This window comes from Lepidochelys kempii, chromosome 3 (assembly GCF_965140285.1).
Source record: "Lepidochelys kempii isolate rLepKem1 chromosome 3, rLepKem1.hap1, whole genome shotgun sequence".
Lineage (NCBI taxonomy): Eukaryota > Metazoa > Chordata > Testudines > Cheloniidae > Lepidochelys > Lepidochelys kempii.
In genome coordinates, this window is record NC_136382.1 from 164517201 (window position 1) to 164537632 (window position 20432).

A 20432-nucleotide genomic window follows, 5' to 3' on the forward strand; every position below is an offset into this window, starting at 1 on the left:
GTTGGTCCAGATTGGTCACTTTGCAGTCCCAGATGTGCTTAACAGCATGCAATTAACACACAAGGAAAATCTTTTTGAAGATACCGGAATGTAAAAACTGAGTAGAAAGCCTTTCGCTTCTTAACATGAAATAGCAATGGCAGCCCCCCCAAAAGTCATTAGAGATATAATTAAATATGGAGTATTTTTGAAGCGCGCCCTGCACAATCATCCAAAAATATTAAATAGTAATTTGATTTTTTCCCCTCTATCACTACAGGTGCTAGCTCTGTTTTCCCTTCATTTCCCACACCATGTATATTAAACAGAGAGAGAACATTGCTCTATTGTTGATGATGACCTGAGACTTGGCTGAAATATTTTGCTCCACGGTGTAAGATTGCAAAGTGGGTCTCTCTCTAAAGTGGCTAGTTTGGCTTTTATAATTACCTCGTGGTCCAAACTTCTCTGCGATCCTTTTTTTTTTTTTTCAAAGAAGAGAAAAAGAAGAGTTTGTCCCGGGTATTAACATTTCTGTGTTCAGGTGTGTTCAAGCCAGGCTCCCAGTAACTGCACGGGCAAACTAGCCTAAGTAAAGACTGCAGGATCGGGCCCTATATTTCTATACTCACCCTGGTCTACCAGTCCATTCACAGCACCTCGACTGCCTGCCTGTTCTCGCATTCAGCTTCGCCTAACGGTATCAATTTACAGGCCTCAGTGCAGCCTCCCCTGACATCCCCCCGCCCACGTCCCCCCGGTATGATGCCTTGTCTCCCGTAGTCTCGGACCCTCGCTTCGCGAGGGTGTATTCCCCACGTATGCACCAGGGAGCTGGCATTTCACACCCTGGGAAATGCTGGATCGGATTGGCGTGGCCAACAAAACCACTTCTTAAAACTCTTCATTTATTCAAGTCGACGGAGACCTTTTTCAACCTATTCCTTCCCCCCCGGAATATTTCTCCCCGGCGCAGTCCAACCGCCTCCTCGTTTGCTTCTGTTTCATGAAACTGTTGCGGCAGTCGCGACCTCTGAACAATAATCCCCACGCAACCCGTGCCCCGAGGACACGGTGGTGGGCGCGGGTAGGCACACACCATGGCAAAAATACTTTGCCCCGGCCCCAGCTCCAGACAGACGCCCGGAGGGAGACTGCCGGTCCTTGCAAGCTGACTAGAATTGTAGCTATCAGACTGAAGCCGCAGAAGGGGGCTATGATTTAAACCCAGACCCGTCCTCGCTGTTACCAAGAGTATATATTTTTTTTCTCTTTTGTAGGATACAGAAGGTGAATGAAATCCTTTTGCTAATAGTTTATGAGCCATGAGATTGGAAATGTATATGGATAGACCAGAGCGCCAGACTAAAAATCACTTGAGAGAGCCTGGTAGAAGAAACCCTTTAATATCCCCAGCACAGAGCAAAGGGAAACAGGGGGTTGCTAATGCCGGGGGTTGTATGTCTCTCTCTTCCTATATCCCTACTAGCGGATTACAGCCGTCTTATTCAGGGAATAGCAATGTCCATACACCACTCATGCCATGTATATGTCTACACAATATATATAATACTCTATAAAGAAAGTCATATATATATATATATATATAATGCCATGTATATGTCTACACACATACACACAATGTGTATGTATATATATATATATACACACTCTATAAAGAAAGTCATATATATGACTTTCTACATATATGACTAAAGAAAGACTCTGTAAAGTCATATGTGTATATGGCTTTCTTTATAGAGTGTGTGTATATATACATACACATAGTGTGTGTGTGTGTAGACATATACATGGCCTGGTTGGTGTATGGGCATTGCTATTCCCTGAATAAGACCGCTGATTATATATACACAAGCTGTGAAGAATGTTTATACATACGCGTTCTTTATAGCTTGTATGTACATGGTGCGCGCATTATATATATATTATATATGTGCAGTCACGCTGTATTTTCTATGTGCGAGTGTGTACGTAGGAGTGTGTAGAGTCTATATTCCAGGTAGTGCGTAGTCATAGTTTGTGTGTATACACGCACTTTTTAGTGGCATATACAGTGTAGTCTAGTGCGTGTTGGACAATTTGTTGTTCCAAAGTGATCTTTCTTTGGTGTCCCCCCCTCTCCCCGTGGTGGAATTTGAGGGCTTGTGCGGAGCCCAGCGGCACCAGGGTAGAGGCTGCAGGAAACACAGAGTGCAATATGCTTTACCCCCCTCCAGCCCTCCCCACCCAAGCCACTTTTTCCTCGTGTTTTGCAGCACATCACTTATGAACAGGCCAGCTCAATGGGGGACAGGCTGCCAGCCCCGCTTGCCACACCAGCTCGCACCTTCCTAGGAACACACAAAGTCTGCGCCGCACGACGTCTGGGGGCATCACATGCAGCCCCGCTGCAACAACAAACTCCGCTCGGTGTATGCCAGGGAGGAAAGTCGCCGCTGCGCGAACTGGCCCCCTGTGGCCTGAGATTCCCAGAGCCCCAGCACCCCTGCCTGGTAGAGGAGCAAACCTCTGCATAGCGCCCAGGGGTAGGCTCCTGAGCAGCATCTCCACGGGTGACCCCGCCTGCAATTCAGCGTCCCCGCAGGCAGGGAGCTGTCCTCAGCGGGGGAGACCCAAAAGTGCCAACGTTGCTAAGTATAGTCACCAAAATAGTTGAGGGAGGGGGGATGGAGCCCCGCCCGACTTGCTTGTAGGGGCACAGCCCCGCAGCGGGAGTTGCTCTGAAGTAGAGGATGGAGCTGGAGAAGAGCGGCTCTGCCCCCGGGCTTCTGGCCGACTCTGCGGAACCCCGTGTTGCAAGCCGGGGGTCAACCTCGCACAACCGCCCCATAATCGCTCCCCCCTTCCCCGCCCCGGACCTTCACAAAGCTGGGCAGAGGGATGAAAGGAGACCGGACGAGGCAGAGACCTCCCCGCCGGACTGGGCGGCGGGGGGTAGAATGGGCCCCTAACGTTGCTGCTGTTTGCTGGGTGACCTGACCCCTCTGCTCCCGAGTTTGTTTCTTCTTGAGTCTTTTTAAATTAGGGGTTTGGGTTTATGCAGGAGATTTTTTAAAAGACTAAATATATCGCAGAGCTCACGGCTGGGTGAAGAGTAGTAATCCCCGCTCACTCCCGCCGGGGGCTGCGAACGTCCCTCGGACAGTGCCCGGCCAATGGAGTACCCAGCTGGCCGGCCGCAGGAGAGATGGCGATCGCCTGACACAGCCCAGGCTCAGTCCACGGTCCTGTAGACAGAGCCCAAGCTCAGAGAAAGGTGGTGGGGAAAGTTTGCCTAAATTAATACCTGTCTGATCCCCAAAGAAAGGGGAACAAACCCCCCTAAGGCCAGATCCTCTCCCGGGAAAGAGAGCAAGGGCTGCGCGTGTGTCCTGGGGATAATCCCCTCTGGGTTCCAGCCCCAGTTACACACTGGCGGTGTGTGGGAATGGGGCGCATTTAAGTGAAAAATTTGTACTAGCTACACCACAAACTGTTTCCCCGGGTCTGGGGAAAAGGGCATTGGATTGAGGGGCACTGTCCCCTCTCAGGTTTGCAACCTGAGAATTTTGCAGAGGGCTTGACCAGTATGTGTTGGGCTTTGGTTGATTGTAGTATCCTCTAGCGCTTTCAGGGTGGTAGGGATCCCCCTCCCCCCCACCACCACCAAAAAAGCAAAAATCTTGGCACCAAAGCGGAAGAGACAAGCAACGCCAATGAGCCGCATACCCCTGTGCAGCCACAAAGCTTAAACAACAAGGAGGTTGTCTTTGCAAGGAAACCCGTCCCTGGACCTCACATCACCCCCCTAGCTCAGGCAGGAGGAGTCAAACTGAGGAATTGATCCCAGCTGGGGGGGAGAAATACAGAGTGGCTCTGGAATGATGCAGGCAAACCAAGTAAGCAGCAATTTTCAGAACAACCCTCCAAGATGCCCTCTTTGCGGGGGGGGGGGGGTGTCCCAGCCCCCTGCCCGTCGGGCTCAAAGCTGGTGCCAATAATTTAATAGGGTCCCGCATTCTAGGATTCCTGGGCGCATTAAAGCTCCAAAGCGAGGTGTTTCTCAGTGTTTTGTTTTGTGGGGGGATATATGTATGGGTGGCTGGTTAAAAGCCCCAGCCAAACACCCCCCTCCCTTCCGTCCATTCTCTCCCAAATAAAATCCCCCCACTAATAATTTCAGGCTGAATTCTCCAGTGTTCCCCTTTTTATTTTTCAGGTAAGTGAGGGTAAACTCACTAATCCTCCCCCCCCCCCCCCGCAGCCTGATCCATCACCATCTCCTTCACTTCCACACGGACAGGTGTGTGCTTTCTTGACCCCTCCCTCCTAAACACCCATCAAACGCACCACAGAACCCACTGGGAGTGAAAGTCCGTGCTAATCCAGGTCAGTTTCTCCCCTTGGTTGGGGTGGGGGGGCTAATATAAATGTCCTAGGGAAAAAAATAAAAGCAAACAAACAAACAAAATCCCTCACACACAATCCCAATAAAGTCAAATTCCTTCCCACACACCCACAACTTTAGCCCTGGCTGCTGCCTGGGGGGTTTTTAATCTCACAAAGAGAAAGGGGGGCTCCATGCGCAAAATTACGCCTTCTCCTCTCATTTGTTAGCTGATTCCATCAAAAAGTTCGGTATTTATAGGCTACACACACGAACCTGGAGTAATACAAACCCTCCCGTGTTGTTCCCCTTGCAAAGTGACCGGTCCTGAAGCATCTGACCGGTTCTGTGTGTGGAAGAGAGCGCGAGAGCGAGAGAGAGAGACACACACACAGAGAGAGCTACAAGCAAAACCGGGGAAGAAGATCTCAAGCTGAGAGATTTATTAATTGCTAAGAGCAGCTCTGCCATCCAGCCATGTGAGTACCTAACAATGATCACCTTTTGCACAGATGGTCAGTGATCAGACGCAGGCACTGTCTTCCCCTCCTCCCCTCCCTTTCTATATGTTATTATTATTATTATTTATTATTATTATTATTTTCGCCTGTCCTTTCCCTTTCTCCCTATTTTTGATAAAGTTTTAGTTTGCCTGGTTTATGCCTCACGAAGAGGAAGAAGTAAACGTGGGAGGTGGGGGGCGAAATGTGCTGGAGAAAAGGAAGGAAGGAAGCAGTGGTGGAGAGAGAAGGAGGGTTTATTAAGCGATCGCCTTGTCCCTTGAGTCCGATCCGACTGGGAATTAGTAACAGAAAAATAACATGGGTTATCGCCCCCCCCGCGCCCCCCGCTTTCTTTTCCTGTCTAGTTTAGACCCCGAGACAATCACCCGGGTAGCGATACGGGGTATCCATCTGTATTCATCCAAACCCAGGGATCGGTGGGTGGAAGGAATATAAAGAAGACAGAGAAGGGGGCTTGGCGATTCCGCATATAGAAGCGACTAGCGGCCAGCTCCAAACGTGATGCCCAGACAGGTAGGAAATGCTGCAAACAGCAGTCAATGCTCTCTCTGGCTGGCTGTGAATACAGTTTGAAGGGGAGAGGGCGGACACAGATCACACAGTGTGCTCTGCTATCCTGGTCTCCATTATTCTCCCGCAGTAGGTGCCCGCCTTAGAAATCAAATTTCACGTGGAGGGAAACGGGATTTTAGTGGGGTGGCCATACGGTGGTTTAGAGTTTGTTCCCCGATCTATCCGGTGTCTTGCCTCCCCTCTTCCGATAGGTGAGGCTTTTCAGGCAGTCACAAAGCTCAGGGTGACACAATAAGTCAAGTGAAATCAAGCCACACACCGCATGCAGGGCACGCCACGTGCGTTTCAGATAGCGCACGGATGACTCTTTGGAGCAAAATGCAACCTGTAATAGGAATGTGACTCTTGGAAAGGTTGGTATGTTGCTTTATGCAACGCTGGGAGACCCTAAGGCTGGGAGACCCTCAGCTGGGGAATGCGGAGCGTGGGAGAGTGAATTCGCTTCCAGCTTTTCTAAACCAATGCTTGAGCTCCAATCATACACTCCCGGCTTAGTGCAGCATTAAATTAACAGTCAGGGTGATCCAGGGCGTTAGACTGTGTGCCCGGGCTGGAACCTCTCTCTTCGTTTAGCCACAAAGAAGAGAGCGAGAAGGAGTTACCCTGGAAAGCCAAAAGAGCACGGTGAGTGTCTGTATTTGTTCCCCCGCCTCCCCCCGGCCCCATGATCCAAGTTCAGTGAAAACCAGCGTGTGTTTGTGTTGGCGCCCTTCGGAATCCCCCGATCACTTGCGGGTTCCAGCGCACTAGTGGTCATGCCTGGCCTTTAAACGCAGCTGCTTCAGACTCCAGCGCGCGCACAATAGCAAGGAGAACGTGCAGTGCCTTGGCTGTAACTTTGCTGCATCATGTGGAAAAAGTGACTTGGATCCAATGCCATTTATAGGTGGCCGTGAAGTCTCCTTTTCCATACGCCGCCGTGGAGAAGCGGCATCGGCAAGCCGGCTGCCTTATTGCTTCAAGGTGGTGGACCGTCAGATCCCCACTCCCCACACTGCACCTACAAAGCCACAGCTCTTCTTGGCTGGGGCAGGTGTCAACAGCGGGAGGGGATCGTGGTTTACTGACCCCTCGTTCGGACACGTTGAATTGACAATCACAGGCATAGGGCACAAGAGTGCTAGATGCAAGGCTTTTCCCTTGCCTTTCAGGAATACACACAATACAGGGCACCTGCAGGGCTGAAAGTGGGCCAGGGCCACACGGTAGGTATCAGATCACACACAGCAGAAGAAAGAAATTCAGCTAAAAATACATTAGTTCATATCAAAGGGCGAGCGTGATTTTTTTTTTTTTAAACAAAGGTGCACATTAGAACAAGCTCGAAGCGTTTTGTGTCTGGTACTGTCTCCCACGCCCACTGGAAATAACGCACAGCCTGCTCTTTCTTTGCGTCTTTTAAACTCCCTTTTAATTAGAATTGCTAAAGTAGGACACCCCGGTGGAAGATGTTTTCAGTATCCACCTACATCGCTGCTACAAGCAGAATTAGTGCCTGTTAAACAAACTGTTTGAAACGCAGCCCTCCTGCAAAACTTTTCCCCGCCCCACGTCCTATTGTGCCCCTTTCTCATCCGCACAAATTGCAGGGTATTTAGGGAAAGGTTACTCTATTTAAAACAACCCCCAAGCAACAATGAGGAGGGTGGATTCAAAAAGCCGGGGCTTGTTGCACACACATGAGAGAGGCTGAGGTTGGGAGTATCCCTTAGAACTCATTTAATTTTTTTTAAGAAATCCAAACGTAGGTGTGCCCCTCCCCACGTCTACTTTAATTTATTTGATTAGATCATACCGTCTGCTTCTGTTTATGTGCCTACACAGAACTAACACCTGGAGCTGTGCTGAGCTGTGGAGTCGGCACTAGTTAACTAAGGGCCATGACTGAAATGAAGTTTTAGCCCTTGCTTTCCAAAGGACCAGTACACTCCCAAAGCGGGTTTACAACGGAACCTCATACACTTCTCCTAGTTCGCGCAGCTTAGTTTCTCTCTACCTCCCCCCCCACCCCGCCCCGCTCAGATGTTTCTGATGATGGCGAAGGCTGATCACATTTCTGCTGATGAAAGTGTCTGGCGAAACAATTCTTTTTGCTTCAATGTTATAAATGGCTTCAGAGAAAAACTGAAATTCCTTTTGATAATGAAACACCTTGAACGTGTTAAGCTTAGAACCACGGCTGGCCCATTACAGGCTAACATGCAGTTTACATTTTCTATACCAAGATCACTATTTATTTCCTATGCTAAAGAAGTATTAGATTATATTCGCCTTCAAGGAAAGGTGTCCTTCTTAGAGCGCTAAAAGCATTTTTTAAAAACCTGGATCCCCCTTTAATTATTATCTGTGTGCAGATGAGTCTAAATTAACCCTTTCATATGAAAACGCCTGTCCGCAAAGAATTATAATTCCCTTTCCTTCTTCCAAAGATAATTACAGGGAGGCATTTATTGTATACAGTTCATCAGTAATTTAGCTGAACTATTATCGCCCACATTCAGTCTGTTCAAAACGGTTTACTCTTTCCCCTACCTTTTCTTTAAATAAATTAAAACGTGTTTGAAGTTGTGAAATTACTGCGGAAAATAGTTTAGAATGTAGCTTTAGAATTAGCGTGTGATCGCAATTACTGTTCTGTCCTAACATGATCCGAATCATCTGAGCATAATTTACAGTCTAACCTTTGCTGGCACAAATGCGTAGCAAGCAAATAAAACCCACCCCCCGCAACAAATGCATAACAAACAGGCAGGAAAACCCCAACATCTTTTGCATAGCAACAGGTAACAAACCTGCAGAATTAAAGGGCTAAATACAGGTCTTTAGCTGGCTAAAAACCGCTGGTATGTTTAAAACAAACAACACCATCGGATAGCAACAGAAAAATATAGCTAATGCCCAGCGAAATTCAAGCAGGGTTAAGCTACCAGTGAGATGAATAGGAAATCTGCCAGGAAACCAAAAAGATCGGCGAATAGCTACACAGTCTTGTTTGCAACTCACACCGCACCGCTAGCTTGTCAGTCGGCAGAGGGGTAGATTTTAAGCCCAGACACGTGTTGATAGCGAGCAGTCAAAGAACAACACCGCCTTCCTGATTCCCCACCAGGCTAAGGACCCGTCAGGACTGAGCCCCGCTGTGTTCATCCTGTCCGCATCTGGTATCTTATTAAAGCGCCTGGAGCGAAGCCCTGGCGTGTCCGGTACAATCCCAGCTCCAGAGCCTGGCTCGGCCGTGCTTTCCACGGGGCAGTCACACGGCAAAGGGGCACTTCAGCGGGCGCGGGTGTCGGTAGCTGGTTACTTAAACGCTGGGAACAGATAGGGGTGGGGCGGGCGCCCAGTGCCCCTGACAAAAGTAGCGGGTCTCCATCACCGTGAAAACAGACGCCCCGGCTTCGGGTGCGGGGCGTGCAGAGGTGAGAAAGATCGGCCACGCTCCTGGCTCAGCCGCGAGAACTTCCCGAGAGCCGCCCGCTGCAGGGACAGCTCCTTGCTACCAAGTCCAAGCACAGCCGCGCCGGGACATAACTACCCAGGGGGAGTGTTGGGTCACTGCACCTGCGTCTCCAGTCCTTACCCAGGCAAAACCCTCGCTGAAGTCAAGGGGAGGTTTGCCGGAGTAAAGCTTGTGAGCTCTGGCTGCTAGGAAAGGGCCGGCGATGTTCCCACAGGTCCTCCCTCGCCACCCCGGGCTGGGTTTACGGGTTCACACACTTTTGGGGGGCGCTGGGGAATGGAGCTAAGCGAGCAGAGTCCCCTTGCCTGACTCGCTGAAACTTCTTCCAAAAGTCTATCCCGGCTATTAAAAGCTGTGTCACTCTCGCCAAGGAACCGGTGCGCCGCACTGGGAACTGGGCTACAACTGCGGTGAATACTAATCCAGAAAGGGAAACTGAGGCTCAGTTTGAGAGAGACCTTAGAGATCCTCTTGGCCCCAGGAGCCCCCATGATATATTTTATGCATTTTCCTCTCTCCTTGAAATCAGTTATTATTGCTGCTACAGAGAGAGAGAGAGAGCGCAACCCACAATACTATCTGCAACAGACAGAGTGTGTATTTCAATAATGAGCAGGGAAGGCAAGTTACACAGTTGCAGAACTTTTTGAACAGCATTTGCGTTTTCAGACTTCGGCTGTTTGAGCTGCTCAGAGTCAGAATCTGTTTGGCCTAATCCCTTTCTTCTGGGCGTCCTCTTGGTTGTGACGCACAGCCCTTATTATTATGCATCCGATGAAGTGAGCTGTAGCTCAGGAAAGCTCATGCTCAAATAAATTGGTTAGTCTCTAAGGTGCCACAAGTACTCCTTTTCTTTTTGCGAATACAGACTAACAGGGCTGTTACTCTGAAACCAGCCCTATATTAAATGGCCCTGTAGTTTAAACACTTTTAGGAGATACTGAAAATTCTCCTTGAGAAACAGAGCAGCTACAAAGGAAGCCATGGCATTGTTAATGAGGGATGATGTAGTCCTAAATAACACTGACAATATTAATGTGACTTCTTTGGCATATGGAAACCTTCTCAAACAGCAATACTATAGCCATACTTTATCTTAAAAAATCCTAACTCATTGTAACAATACTTTGCAACTGTATCCATGGCTCTCAAAGCACTTTGCAAGCATTAATTAATCAGCCATCACAATACCTATGTGAAATAGGTAAGTACTACTACATTTATTTGAGTGTTGTGAAAACTGAGGCACAGAATGATTATGTGGGACATTGGGCAGGGTACAATGAGTCATTGGCAGATGTGAGCACAAAACTTCTGAGTCCTGAACCCCAGTTCAGTGCTCTAATAGATTATCCTTCCTTCCTTGTAACCAATAATAAAAGACAAGGGCATTGTATTTTGAGATTCTGTTGAAACACTAGTTTAATTCTCATTTTTTATATTACCAGAACCCCTAAATGGATTTATATAAATGTATTACAGTTACTTATTTTGTGTGTGTATCTCTAAGACATGCACAAACACATAAATATTGCAATATAGTATTTTCACAATATTGACATATTATACAAATAATGCAAAAGTAACTTTATCACAATGAGCCAAATTCCATAAAGCCTGCATGGAATTTAATTGCACTAATCTTCCCAAGACGAGGAAAGATTGAAATACACAGTATGTGACATTCACCTGTTTTACAGTAGGCTCTCCTTTTTTTATATACATGTGTTAATACAAGTTACACTAATGTCTACTGCATATGATAAACTTTGTGGCCAACATTTTCACAGTGGCCTTTAGTTATGGGTGCCCAATTTAAAATCCCTTGGGCTTTTTTTTCAGTGTTGAGCACTCAACTCCAAATGTAGTCAATGGAAGCAGTAATGCTCAGCACCTCTGAAAATCAGCCTCAAAATGTCTCAGACTGGAAACTCAAAATCTGAGATTGTACTTGAAAATGTTGGCCTGTGTTATTTAGGAGCCTTGACTCCGAATTTACTCTGAAGTTACAAGATCAGGTCCTAGAAGAGGTGCAGAAAAAGATGCAGGTATCCGATTAGGTAACTTGATTATGCTTTACTGCTTCTAGCTCCGTATCTCTCTGCATTTGTCATTTTTATTAGCTTCTTGTTTAAATCCAACCAAGGATCAAATAATCAGTATGATATTAGTATTAGTATTTCAAAGATATTAATGTGCCATGATATCTGGGTAAAATACATTCAATACAATTTATAATGGGAAGTCTCCGTTATACAAATACAGTAATCAATAATGGCTAACACAACTGAAAAGCTGAAAATATAAGTTTTGAAAGATGAAATATCATCACAGAAGTTACTGAAGGTACCTCTCTCATTCTGCTGAAAACTGTCTGAAATAGAACCAGACTTCCAAGGAAAACAGTATACAGCTAGTTGAAACAAAGGGATTAATCAAAACAAACCAGTACCTTGCTGATCTCACAAGATGCTGTATTTAATTAATGAAAGCTGCTTCTGTGTTTCAGAAGTGAAGATGGTTGGGAGACCAGTATTATTGTGATGTTGGCCCAACAGAGTGTTTCCACAGCTTGGGACAAATTTCTGATGCAAATAGATTCAACTCCACTGAAGACAATGGAGTTGCACCTATTTACACGTTGGTTAATTTGGCTCTTTTTGTCTAATACCTTTTCATGAATCATACATATTACTTCCCGATGGCTGAGAAAGTCGTAAAAACTCTGCTCTGCCTCTTGGAACCTTTGACATTCTCAAATACAGACATAACAATGGATTGCATCAGGCAATGCCTAAATCTACCATTGATTTTTCTCTTTTTTTTTTTAAAGAAAGTCAGATGTTCATGGCCAATTGATCCCTTGAGTGAAACCTTTTATCTCCACAGTTATTACTTTCATCTACCAATAGATACTCAAAACAAAACCAAGAACCTCCCCACACCTGGGATTAAGTCTGATTTCATTTGCAGTGGTTTCTTATCTGTGTAACACCACTGAGTTCAACTGATTTACTCCTGATTTACATACGTGCAACTGAAAGTAATATTAGGCCATAAGAAGACCACATAAACCAGTAACAATGAGGAAATTTAAAAATTGAGGCTGACACTGTAACTTTGTTTTGTAATGTGCCAACAGAAACACAGACACAAATAAGCACCCTGATCCAAACATTTATACAATTCCTAATTGGGGGAACACAAAGTTAATGATAAAGGTAAACTGTGAGTCATAATATAATTAGCAAATGTGCTAACTTCAGAAAAGTGTATAGGGGAAGGTAAAGGGCCTTTCCCCACCTTCCCTATAGAGAAATCAGACCTTAGCCACAGAAGGAAAAGAGAACATATAACAATGTGAGCTATTTTGAGGATGTAGGGTTAACAGCTTACATATGGTATTTCTTTTCTTTCATCACTTTATTTTGGATTCTTAACATTATTAAAACATTTTTCTATTGAATTTCCTTGTTTTATTGTATTGGAATTTACTCAAAAAACAAAGAGGGCTTCTTCAAAATAATATAAATCTCTCTCAGACATACAAGCATTACAAGGGCCATATCATGTCATCACCACATGTGTAGATTTCCCACTAATGTCAATAGCTAGTGGTGTATGTTGGCCATGACTCAAGAGTATGATAGTCCCTAGATTATTTCTGCAAATACATACAGTCTGTTATATAATTTATCGGCTCTCCTATGTGCACTTTTACCTGAGGGATTATACACACTTTTCTTCAAAACTGTTCTGTGTCTACTTATTTAGGCAATTTTTTAAAAAATGATGCTACATTCAATAGACAGCAACAGCTAAACTGATCTCCTGAATAAATACAGAGCTAGATAATTTTTAAAAAATGATATGTCATGTACCAGGTGGTCTGGGACAGGTTTCACGGTGTACTGTTTTAAAATGTACTTCGGATGTAGCTTGTGCATAGTAACCACATTCAGAAAAATGATTTTCAATAATGGCAAATATCTAATCTGTTTTGAAATTTGTTGTCCTCTTTTGTTCAAAATGGACAGAGCAGTGAAATCAGACTAAGAATTGATGACTTCCTAAATGTTACATTTTGAAATAAAATATATTTTGGGCCACATTATTATTATAATTTATTTCTATTTTGTTTGTGCCTCGAGGCCCTAATTCACACGCAAAAGAAAAGGATAGTTCCTCCCCTAAAGAGCTTGCAATAGCGGTAAACTATAGTCTAGGTGACCTTTTGCATATTTAAACCAGTAATGTAAAAGTGGCTGCTACAGTCATGCAGTTAATGAAAGCTGAGTAACACAAGATGACAAATTAGTATAAGCACCCTAAATAACTTCACTAATTGAGCTAAGGGCTCAGTCCTGCTTCCAATGCCAGAACTCCCATGGACTTTAAAAGAGCCTGCTCTCGTTGTTGGTTGTATTGTGGTATCAGAGCATTGTGGCTCCATTGTGTGAAAATTCATACAAACACATAAATAAGACTTTCTTTGCCTGGAAGAGCTTATGGAGTCAGGTCTCGATTTCTCATACACTTGTATTTAGTATTGTGGTGCTCTCGTCAGGTTATCTAACGCTCGTTTTTAAATATCTTAATTTTCTTGCCAGGAAATTGTTAACATGCCCAAGAGCTGGAGTAGTATAGCTGGCATTAGTGTTTGGATATGTCATGACTTCACACACATGCTGGATAATGATGATATTTCTTCCATTGAATACAAATTGTTAGATTGGTACCATATCTGAGAAGCTGCCAATGACACGTCACTAAGCTTAACATCTGTCAGCAACGACTTTTACATAGCATGGTGTCTTTATATATTGTTCTCAGTGTAAGTAAAAGTTATGTATATTGTTAAACCTATGAAAAACCCAAGCCCATAAACAAGAAAAACTCTCACTAACATGGAAACTGATGCCTAAATGAAGTCAGTCTGTGTACGTGTATATACCTATGAGTCAAAACATTTTCAGTCGATTCAATCATACTCCTTTTTATTTTATATCCCCTCATTATAAATATTTTAATATTCATGAGAAAAGAACAAGACTTTTAAAAAGTGGTTACAATATAAAAGAAAAAAATGTACATTCTAAAATTTAGATGGGGAATGATAGTAGTATTCTGAAAGCACAGAAAGTAGTATTCTGAAAGCACAGGCTGGGATAGTAGTATTCTGAAAGCACAGGCTGGGATTTCTATTTTTACCAGGATCAGTGAGTTCCTAAGTCACCATGTGTACTTTCCCTTATCTCTCTCTATGCCTCATTTTCTCCATCTGTAAAATGGGTAGAATAATAGTTTCTTTCTTTAGGTTATGTCTATTCAGCAGCTGGGAAAGTGCTTGCAGTGTGGGTACACAGACATGTGCTAGCTCTGCTTGAGCTAGCATGCTAAAAATAGACATGTGGCCACAGCAACATGCAGGGCAGCTCAGGTTAGCCACTCTAGTACAGACTCCATGGGAATGTACTGCAGTGTAACCCCATAATAGCTTACATTGATATAAAGGAGCCAAAGCAATTTACAGCTCTATACATACAGTACTGTTGAAATGCAGCCACCTCTGGGGTGGATGACAACCAACTGGCATACAGTAGTGTAGAGAGGGAAAATTTTAGCCAAGGATAGCAGGAAAAACTCTTTTTAAGGGAAGTGTCATGGAAAAAGACTCATGCATAGTAAACTGCATGGAACTCAATTTGTCTATGTTGGTAGAATGAAGAAATGTGTAAACCTGCAGGATCCTTCCCCCCTCGTGTGTTCATAACTAACACTGATGTCAGTGAAGATGACAGGCAGTATGCCTATGTAGATGAAAGAGATTGTAGTATGCAGCTGATCACTGAGGTCACACTCCTATTATCCAGCAAAGAGATCTTCATAAGTGTTGAAATCAAACTCTAGTTTTTTAAATACTTAAATGAAATCTTCTGTTTTCTCTAACAAACAAAACCCATAAATATGCCGGATGGAAGAGGGGACTCATTTATATACGTTGGGGATTATGATTGGACCAACACAGATCTTTCCTAATTAACTGCAAAAAGACACACCAATTGCCATTAGAAAGGTGAAGGAAAGTCCTTAGCTTTGCCGTGAGATGTCATTTGACCTATAACCCTGATGTCATGATAATGTGGATTTTTAACATACATGTTCTTCAAACAGGAACATCCTCTAGAGTGTACAACTTTAAGTCAAACTTGTTTTTTTATTACAGTATCTATTAAGCTAGCCTTAGATGCTTTATAGAAAACAGACACAGCAAACTTGAGACTGGTAATAATACTAAAACACTTACATAGGGGACTTCATTTGTTGATTTCAAAGGGCTTGACAGAGGACGGTAAGTATCACTATCACCCTGTCCATACAAAGATGCTGAGTCACAGAGTGGTGAAGTGATTTGTCCAGGGTCATATGGTAAGTCAGTGACAGAGCTGGCAGCAGAACCCCAGGTTGCTTGTCTCCCCTACAAACACATTATCTGTTAGGATTCTGATTGCATCACAAAGCACAAGAATTTTCTGGTGACATCATAAACTACTCACTCACATTGCTCCAGTTTTCTTCAATGGGAGCTTTGCACTTACATCCAATGACAGCATTTCATTCAGTATCATAGAATCATAGAAATGAGGTCATCAAGTCCAGCCCCCAATGCTGTGGCAGGAACAAGTAAACCTAGACCATCCCTGACAGTTGTTTGTCCAACCTGTGCTTAAAGATCCTCCAATGATGGAGACTCTACAATCTCCCTTGGAAGCATATTCCAGAACTTAACTACCCTTACAGGTAGAAAGCTTTTCCTAATATTTAACCTAAATCTCCCTTCCTGCAGATCAAACCCATTACTTCTTGTCCGACATTCAGTGGCCCTGGAGAACAATTGATCACCATCCTCTTTATAACAGCCCTTAACATATTTGAAGTATATATCTGTATAGTATAGGTATGTGCCTGTACAGCTTATAGCTCACAGTCACCTGCGTGTTAACTAGAGATGGTTGATAAACTCCACCAAATATTTTTGACTGAAATTAAAATTTAGAAAATTTCAACCATCTCTAATGTTAAACTCTATATTTCCATGTTTTTGATTCTGCAAGCCCTTCATGGGTGGAAGTACCTTTTGAAGTCAATGGGAGTTGCTCACATGGATGGCTTGTTGGACTGAGGTGTAGAGAGGATACCTAGCATCTGATTATATGTTGCACCTCCAGGGCAGCCCAGGGGGAAGGGGCAAAGGTATGGCTCTGGGGAAATAGCAAACAGACACGTATGCTGTGCCAGCACTAGGAGAATTCTCCATGGAAGCAATGTATAGGGCTGGAGAACAGGACAGAATCTGTCCTATAATATTTCAGCTTTCAATAGTGCACTCAATTAGAGAATGATATAATATCCCACCAGTACAGGCATTAATATATGGGGACAGTTTTCTAGCAACTAGATATTACTGCTCCATAAAATAGTAAACTCTTAAATGCGGTATGATTCATATAGGAAAGATGTAAAAACTCAAAAGCGTCAGTCAAAATGGTGGCCTATGTACATATGGTTGGTGATTAGGGATGTGGTTTTAAAATGGCAATTTTTGTGAAAAAAATCATTGGATATTTGTTGTGTAAAAGATAAAGGTTATGGAAATACAGAGGCACCCAGCTAAATCTCACTTAACTGATGTGCAAACCTGATGTTTCCCAACATGCCTGGTATGACTCTTGCTGAAGCCAATAGAAAGGCTCTGACTGACTTCATCTGGGAGCTTGAAGCAGGCTCCAATAACCCAGTGATCCCACTTCTTGGCAATGATTTAGCGGCAAAATGCCCATTGAAGTCTCCTACTAGGTAGATTGCTTTGATTTTACACAATATACAGTAGTGATGCTACAGAGTATTACCTTAAGTAATTAAAGTTATACATGTCAAAATAAATGAACATCGCAAATTGGGCATGATTGTGATCTGACTGGCTCATAAAAAGTGTAACTCCAATGAAGACAGTGGAATTAGCTAAGTGTGAAAATTGGGGTGAGATCAGAATCAGGCTTACTAAGCTCACTTCTGCATTCCTCTCACATCCCAAACAGTAATTGACTTCAGTAAGAGTTTTGTGTGTGAGGGAATGCAGGACTGGTCCCTTTTGTGATGAATTATCCATTGATTCCTTTTACTGTGCTTGTGAACATAGCCACTAATTCATTAAAGGCTAGATTGTAACTTTACACCCTGAGTAAGAGGCAGCAAGTAGCTGCACTTGCCACCAGGGCAGACCAGAGAAGGAATAACAGTGTTACAGTTCCACTCCTGCTTTGCTCTGGAGGGTCGGGCAAAGTAAGTTACTTCATCCCTTTCCTTGGAACAGCTTACTCCTCTAGATGTGTCCAGCCACTCTGGAGCTCCTTCTACTTCCCATACTTTCCCAACCCCTTCCTGCCCACTTGGTTGCAGCAGGGGAATACTGGGTGACTAGCCCCCATTCTTCCTCCTTGCCCCCTGTGGCTGGAGTTGAGCTGAGTTGAGTGAGGAGAGCTGAACTGAGGGGTAGAGGGAGTGGGGGGCTCTATTCCACTTTGTGGTCAACAAGGGCTGTGCCAATCTAGCCCCAAATTCATAATGGGTCTCCCTGGTATTAAAGTGGATTAGTGAGTTTCTACCATATAATTACAAAAAGGGTAAAAAGTCATGGGCATTGTGTTGAACACCAAACAACCTTTATTTTTCCAGTGTTAGTGAAATTAATCAGAACTATACTTGTGTGGTTTTGGGGGTGGTTTTTTCCTAATCTTGTACGAAGGAGAAACTCCCAGATCTGACCTGTACTAGAGAAGTTGCATCTGTTTAATTAAACCGATTCCTGATCAATCTAATGAAATGGGTGCAAATCCCTAATCTAGATAAATTTTAAATCAATGTAATTAAACCAGCACAAAAATTCTAATATAAACAAGGCCTTGGATACTATGATGATGGATGCAGTGGATACAGCTTGACAGGATAAACAATTTGTCACCCCAAGAATTAACATCAAGTAGTATGCATAGGTAGCCTATGTAACCAAGCATTTCTATTGCAGTTATTTCCCCCGCCCCCTTACTTCCTATTGTTTGTTACACTCAGTTGTGGCATCTTTTTTTAGCTTGTAGGTTGGTGCAGAGACCTCTGTGAGGCTCTGATCGTGAATGAGGCCACAAGGTGCTACCCTAATACAAATCAATAATAATCTTGCAAAGAGGGCAAAAGTCTGTTCTCAGCTATGTCGCTGTAAATCTGAAGCAGTTGCACTCATTTCAGTGGAGTGGCTTTGGATTGACACTGGTACACCTGAGATCAGAATCTGGCCTGGAAAGTTCACTTGTCCGGTCCTGCTGTCTTTACCTGTCCATTTCTGCGAGATACTGAGCACCATCTGTTTCCACGTAAGTGTTGGAATTGAGGGCACTCAGCACCTCAGAGCACTGAGCTCCGCAAGTCTTTTGCGCCACCCAGAAATTACCTTGGAAGCTCTCAAAATTCTCATTAAAATCCCATTGTTTACTTTCACATCCATACACTCACATGGAACCCCCCCCACCCCTTGCAAAACCCCCTCAAAATGTTAAAAATCAGGATTATTGGTTTCTTAAAACCTGAAAATCAAGGAATCCGTATCACTCATGACGGGGATGACACAGCTGCAGCCCTAATGATGATGTATCAACCACTGAAACAGTAGGGACAGCTAAAATGAGCACGCTTTTCTCTCTGCAAGTTGAACAGTATTCCACATGGGTGCAGTGCTGAAATATGTGATTGTAGAATCTGCCAAAGATTCTGCATTGGTGCTCACTTCTTCCTTCGCTGCTGCATAAGTGTTTATTACCAATCGTTTTTTAGCACTGGTAGTGCTCTATGATTGTCACTGCCCTGGTTCCATGACAGAAACAGCAACTTCTCAATTCTCAACCCACGAACGGTCAGAAGGCCAGATCCTCAGCTGATATAAATTGGCACGGCTCCAATGACTTCACGAGAGCTACGCCAACTTTCACCAGCTGCAGATCTGGTTCCCAGGCTGTCACCCTGACCAGCCAGCCACTGAACAAGCCTCCTCCATGAATGCATGCAGCCTTGCAACTTTGTCTGTTTGTGGCTAGTATAACAGAATATGGGATTTTGAATGGGTTTAATTAGTTAAATATAATTAAATATATTTAACATCTATTTTATAATAAGGCATTTTTTACTTTTCTCACAATTTCCCAAGATAAACAACTTAATTAAAATATTTTGCTATTTTCCTTTTTTCTTTAAACGACTAGGATTAATTCCCTTAGAGTCCTAGTGATGTAAAAATCTGGCCCATTTTTTTAACACCCTGAGATGGGCCATTTCACATCGGCACCAAAGGCAAATTTATAATGGGAAGTTTCTTGCCAACGTTCCAAACTGATGAATAGAGCTATGGTTTGTTGGCAGTGTTGTTGTAGCCATGTTGGTCCCCAAATATGAGAGACAAGGTGGGTGAGATAACATCTTTTACTGGACCAACTACTGTTGGTGAAAGAGATGGGTCTGACCTGAAGAAGAGTTCTGTGGAAAGCTTGTCTCTTTCACCAACAGAAGTTGGTCCAGTAAAAGATATTACCTCACCCATTTTGTCACGCAGCTATGGATTCTCAGTCAAACATCTCTTGTAACAATCACTATTGTTAGGAAGCCTGAAACATAGAGTCAAATTTTCAGTAATGTACATACAGCATTTGCCACCCATATCTAGGCTCATCCTCGAAAACACAGGTTTTTGGGCATGTCAGTGGACGAGCTTGCAAATTTTGTGGATTAGGAAGACTGGATGAAAATTATCTCTTTACAATGGAATTTTACAATTGCTGAAGATAGAAAATATTGTACTGCCTTGCGAACAGCATGCCTGAGCAGGATATGCCTTTTGTTCGACTTGTTAGGTCAGCTTGCCACTTCTGACTTTGACACAGAATCTCTTTATTATCTGCACATTAACCTTTTGTGGGATAGGAGGACATCTTATTTTGCATCATGGGCATCCACAGAAGTCCCACCAGTGGAAATTCTTGGGAGCTGTCTAGTGGATGCCCTGGCCACACGACCTCTCTAAGTGGTCATACCCATTTGCTGTACCAGCTGGGTCTGATACTCCCTGGTGGAGTGGCAGTTTTGGGAAGCTTGCAGGGGCCTGTGCTTTAAACTGGGAATGAGTCATGCTCATGGAGTGCTATATCTGTACATGCAAGAACAATATACCTTTGCACATACAACACTAACTACAAATCATTGTCTAGTCTGATGTATATATCCTTCACAGTATGATAGATATCAGGTCCTATTCTGTATTTGTGTTTTAGAGGCTATGTGCTAGTAGTTTCATAATTCAGAACAGCTGGGGCCAGATTGTGACAGAGCCACAGGCTGCTATCAAGCCTATGTGACAGATGCTTACGCCGACCCTATGTGCAAAGTCCCTCTTGGTAACCCCCACAAG

At 44.0% G+C, this 20432-nt stretch overlaps 1 protein-coding gene and 1 long non-coding RNA gene across 8 annotated transcripts in view; one reads left to right on the plus strand and one right to left on the minus strand.

Moving 5' to 3' along the window:
• The window catches only part of LOC140909492 (uncharacterized), a 43780-nt gene that overhangs the window by 15848 nt on the left and 7500 nt on the right, over positions 1-20432 (minus strand). For both annotated transcript variants that reach the window (XR_012158238.2, XR_012158239.2), the window contains exon 2: positions 15231-15401. This is a non-coding gene — a long non-coding RNA (uncharacterized LOC140909492). The remainder of the gene's footprint in view (positions 1-15230; positions 15402-20432) is intronic.
• Positions 1-20432, plus strand: part of ESRRG (estrogen related receptor gamma) — a 486222-nt gene that overhangs the window by 752 nt on the left and 465038 nt on the right. For 3 of the 6 annotated variants that reach the window (XM_078852268.1, XM_073338902.2, XM_073338898.2), the window contains exon 2: positions 4685-4845. Coding sequence is in view for 1 of the 6 variants with exons in the window: in XM_073338898.2 (XP_073194999.1) it covers positions 4844-4845 (2 nt within the window). In the remaining 5 variants the exon portion in view is untranslated. Of the gene's footprint in view, positions 1-4684; positions 4846-5234; positions 5404-6036; positions 6088-20432 lie in introns of those variants that run through there. The other 3 variants (XM_073338899.2, XM_078852267.1, XM_073338907.2) reach the window with 3 other exon arrangements.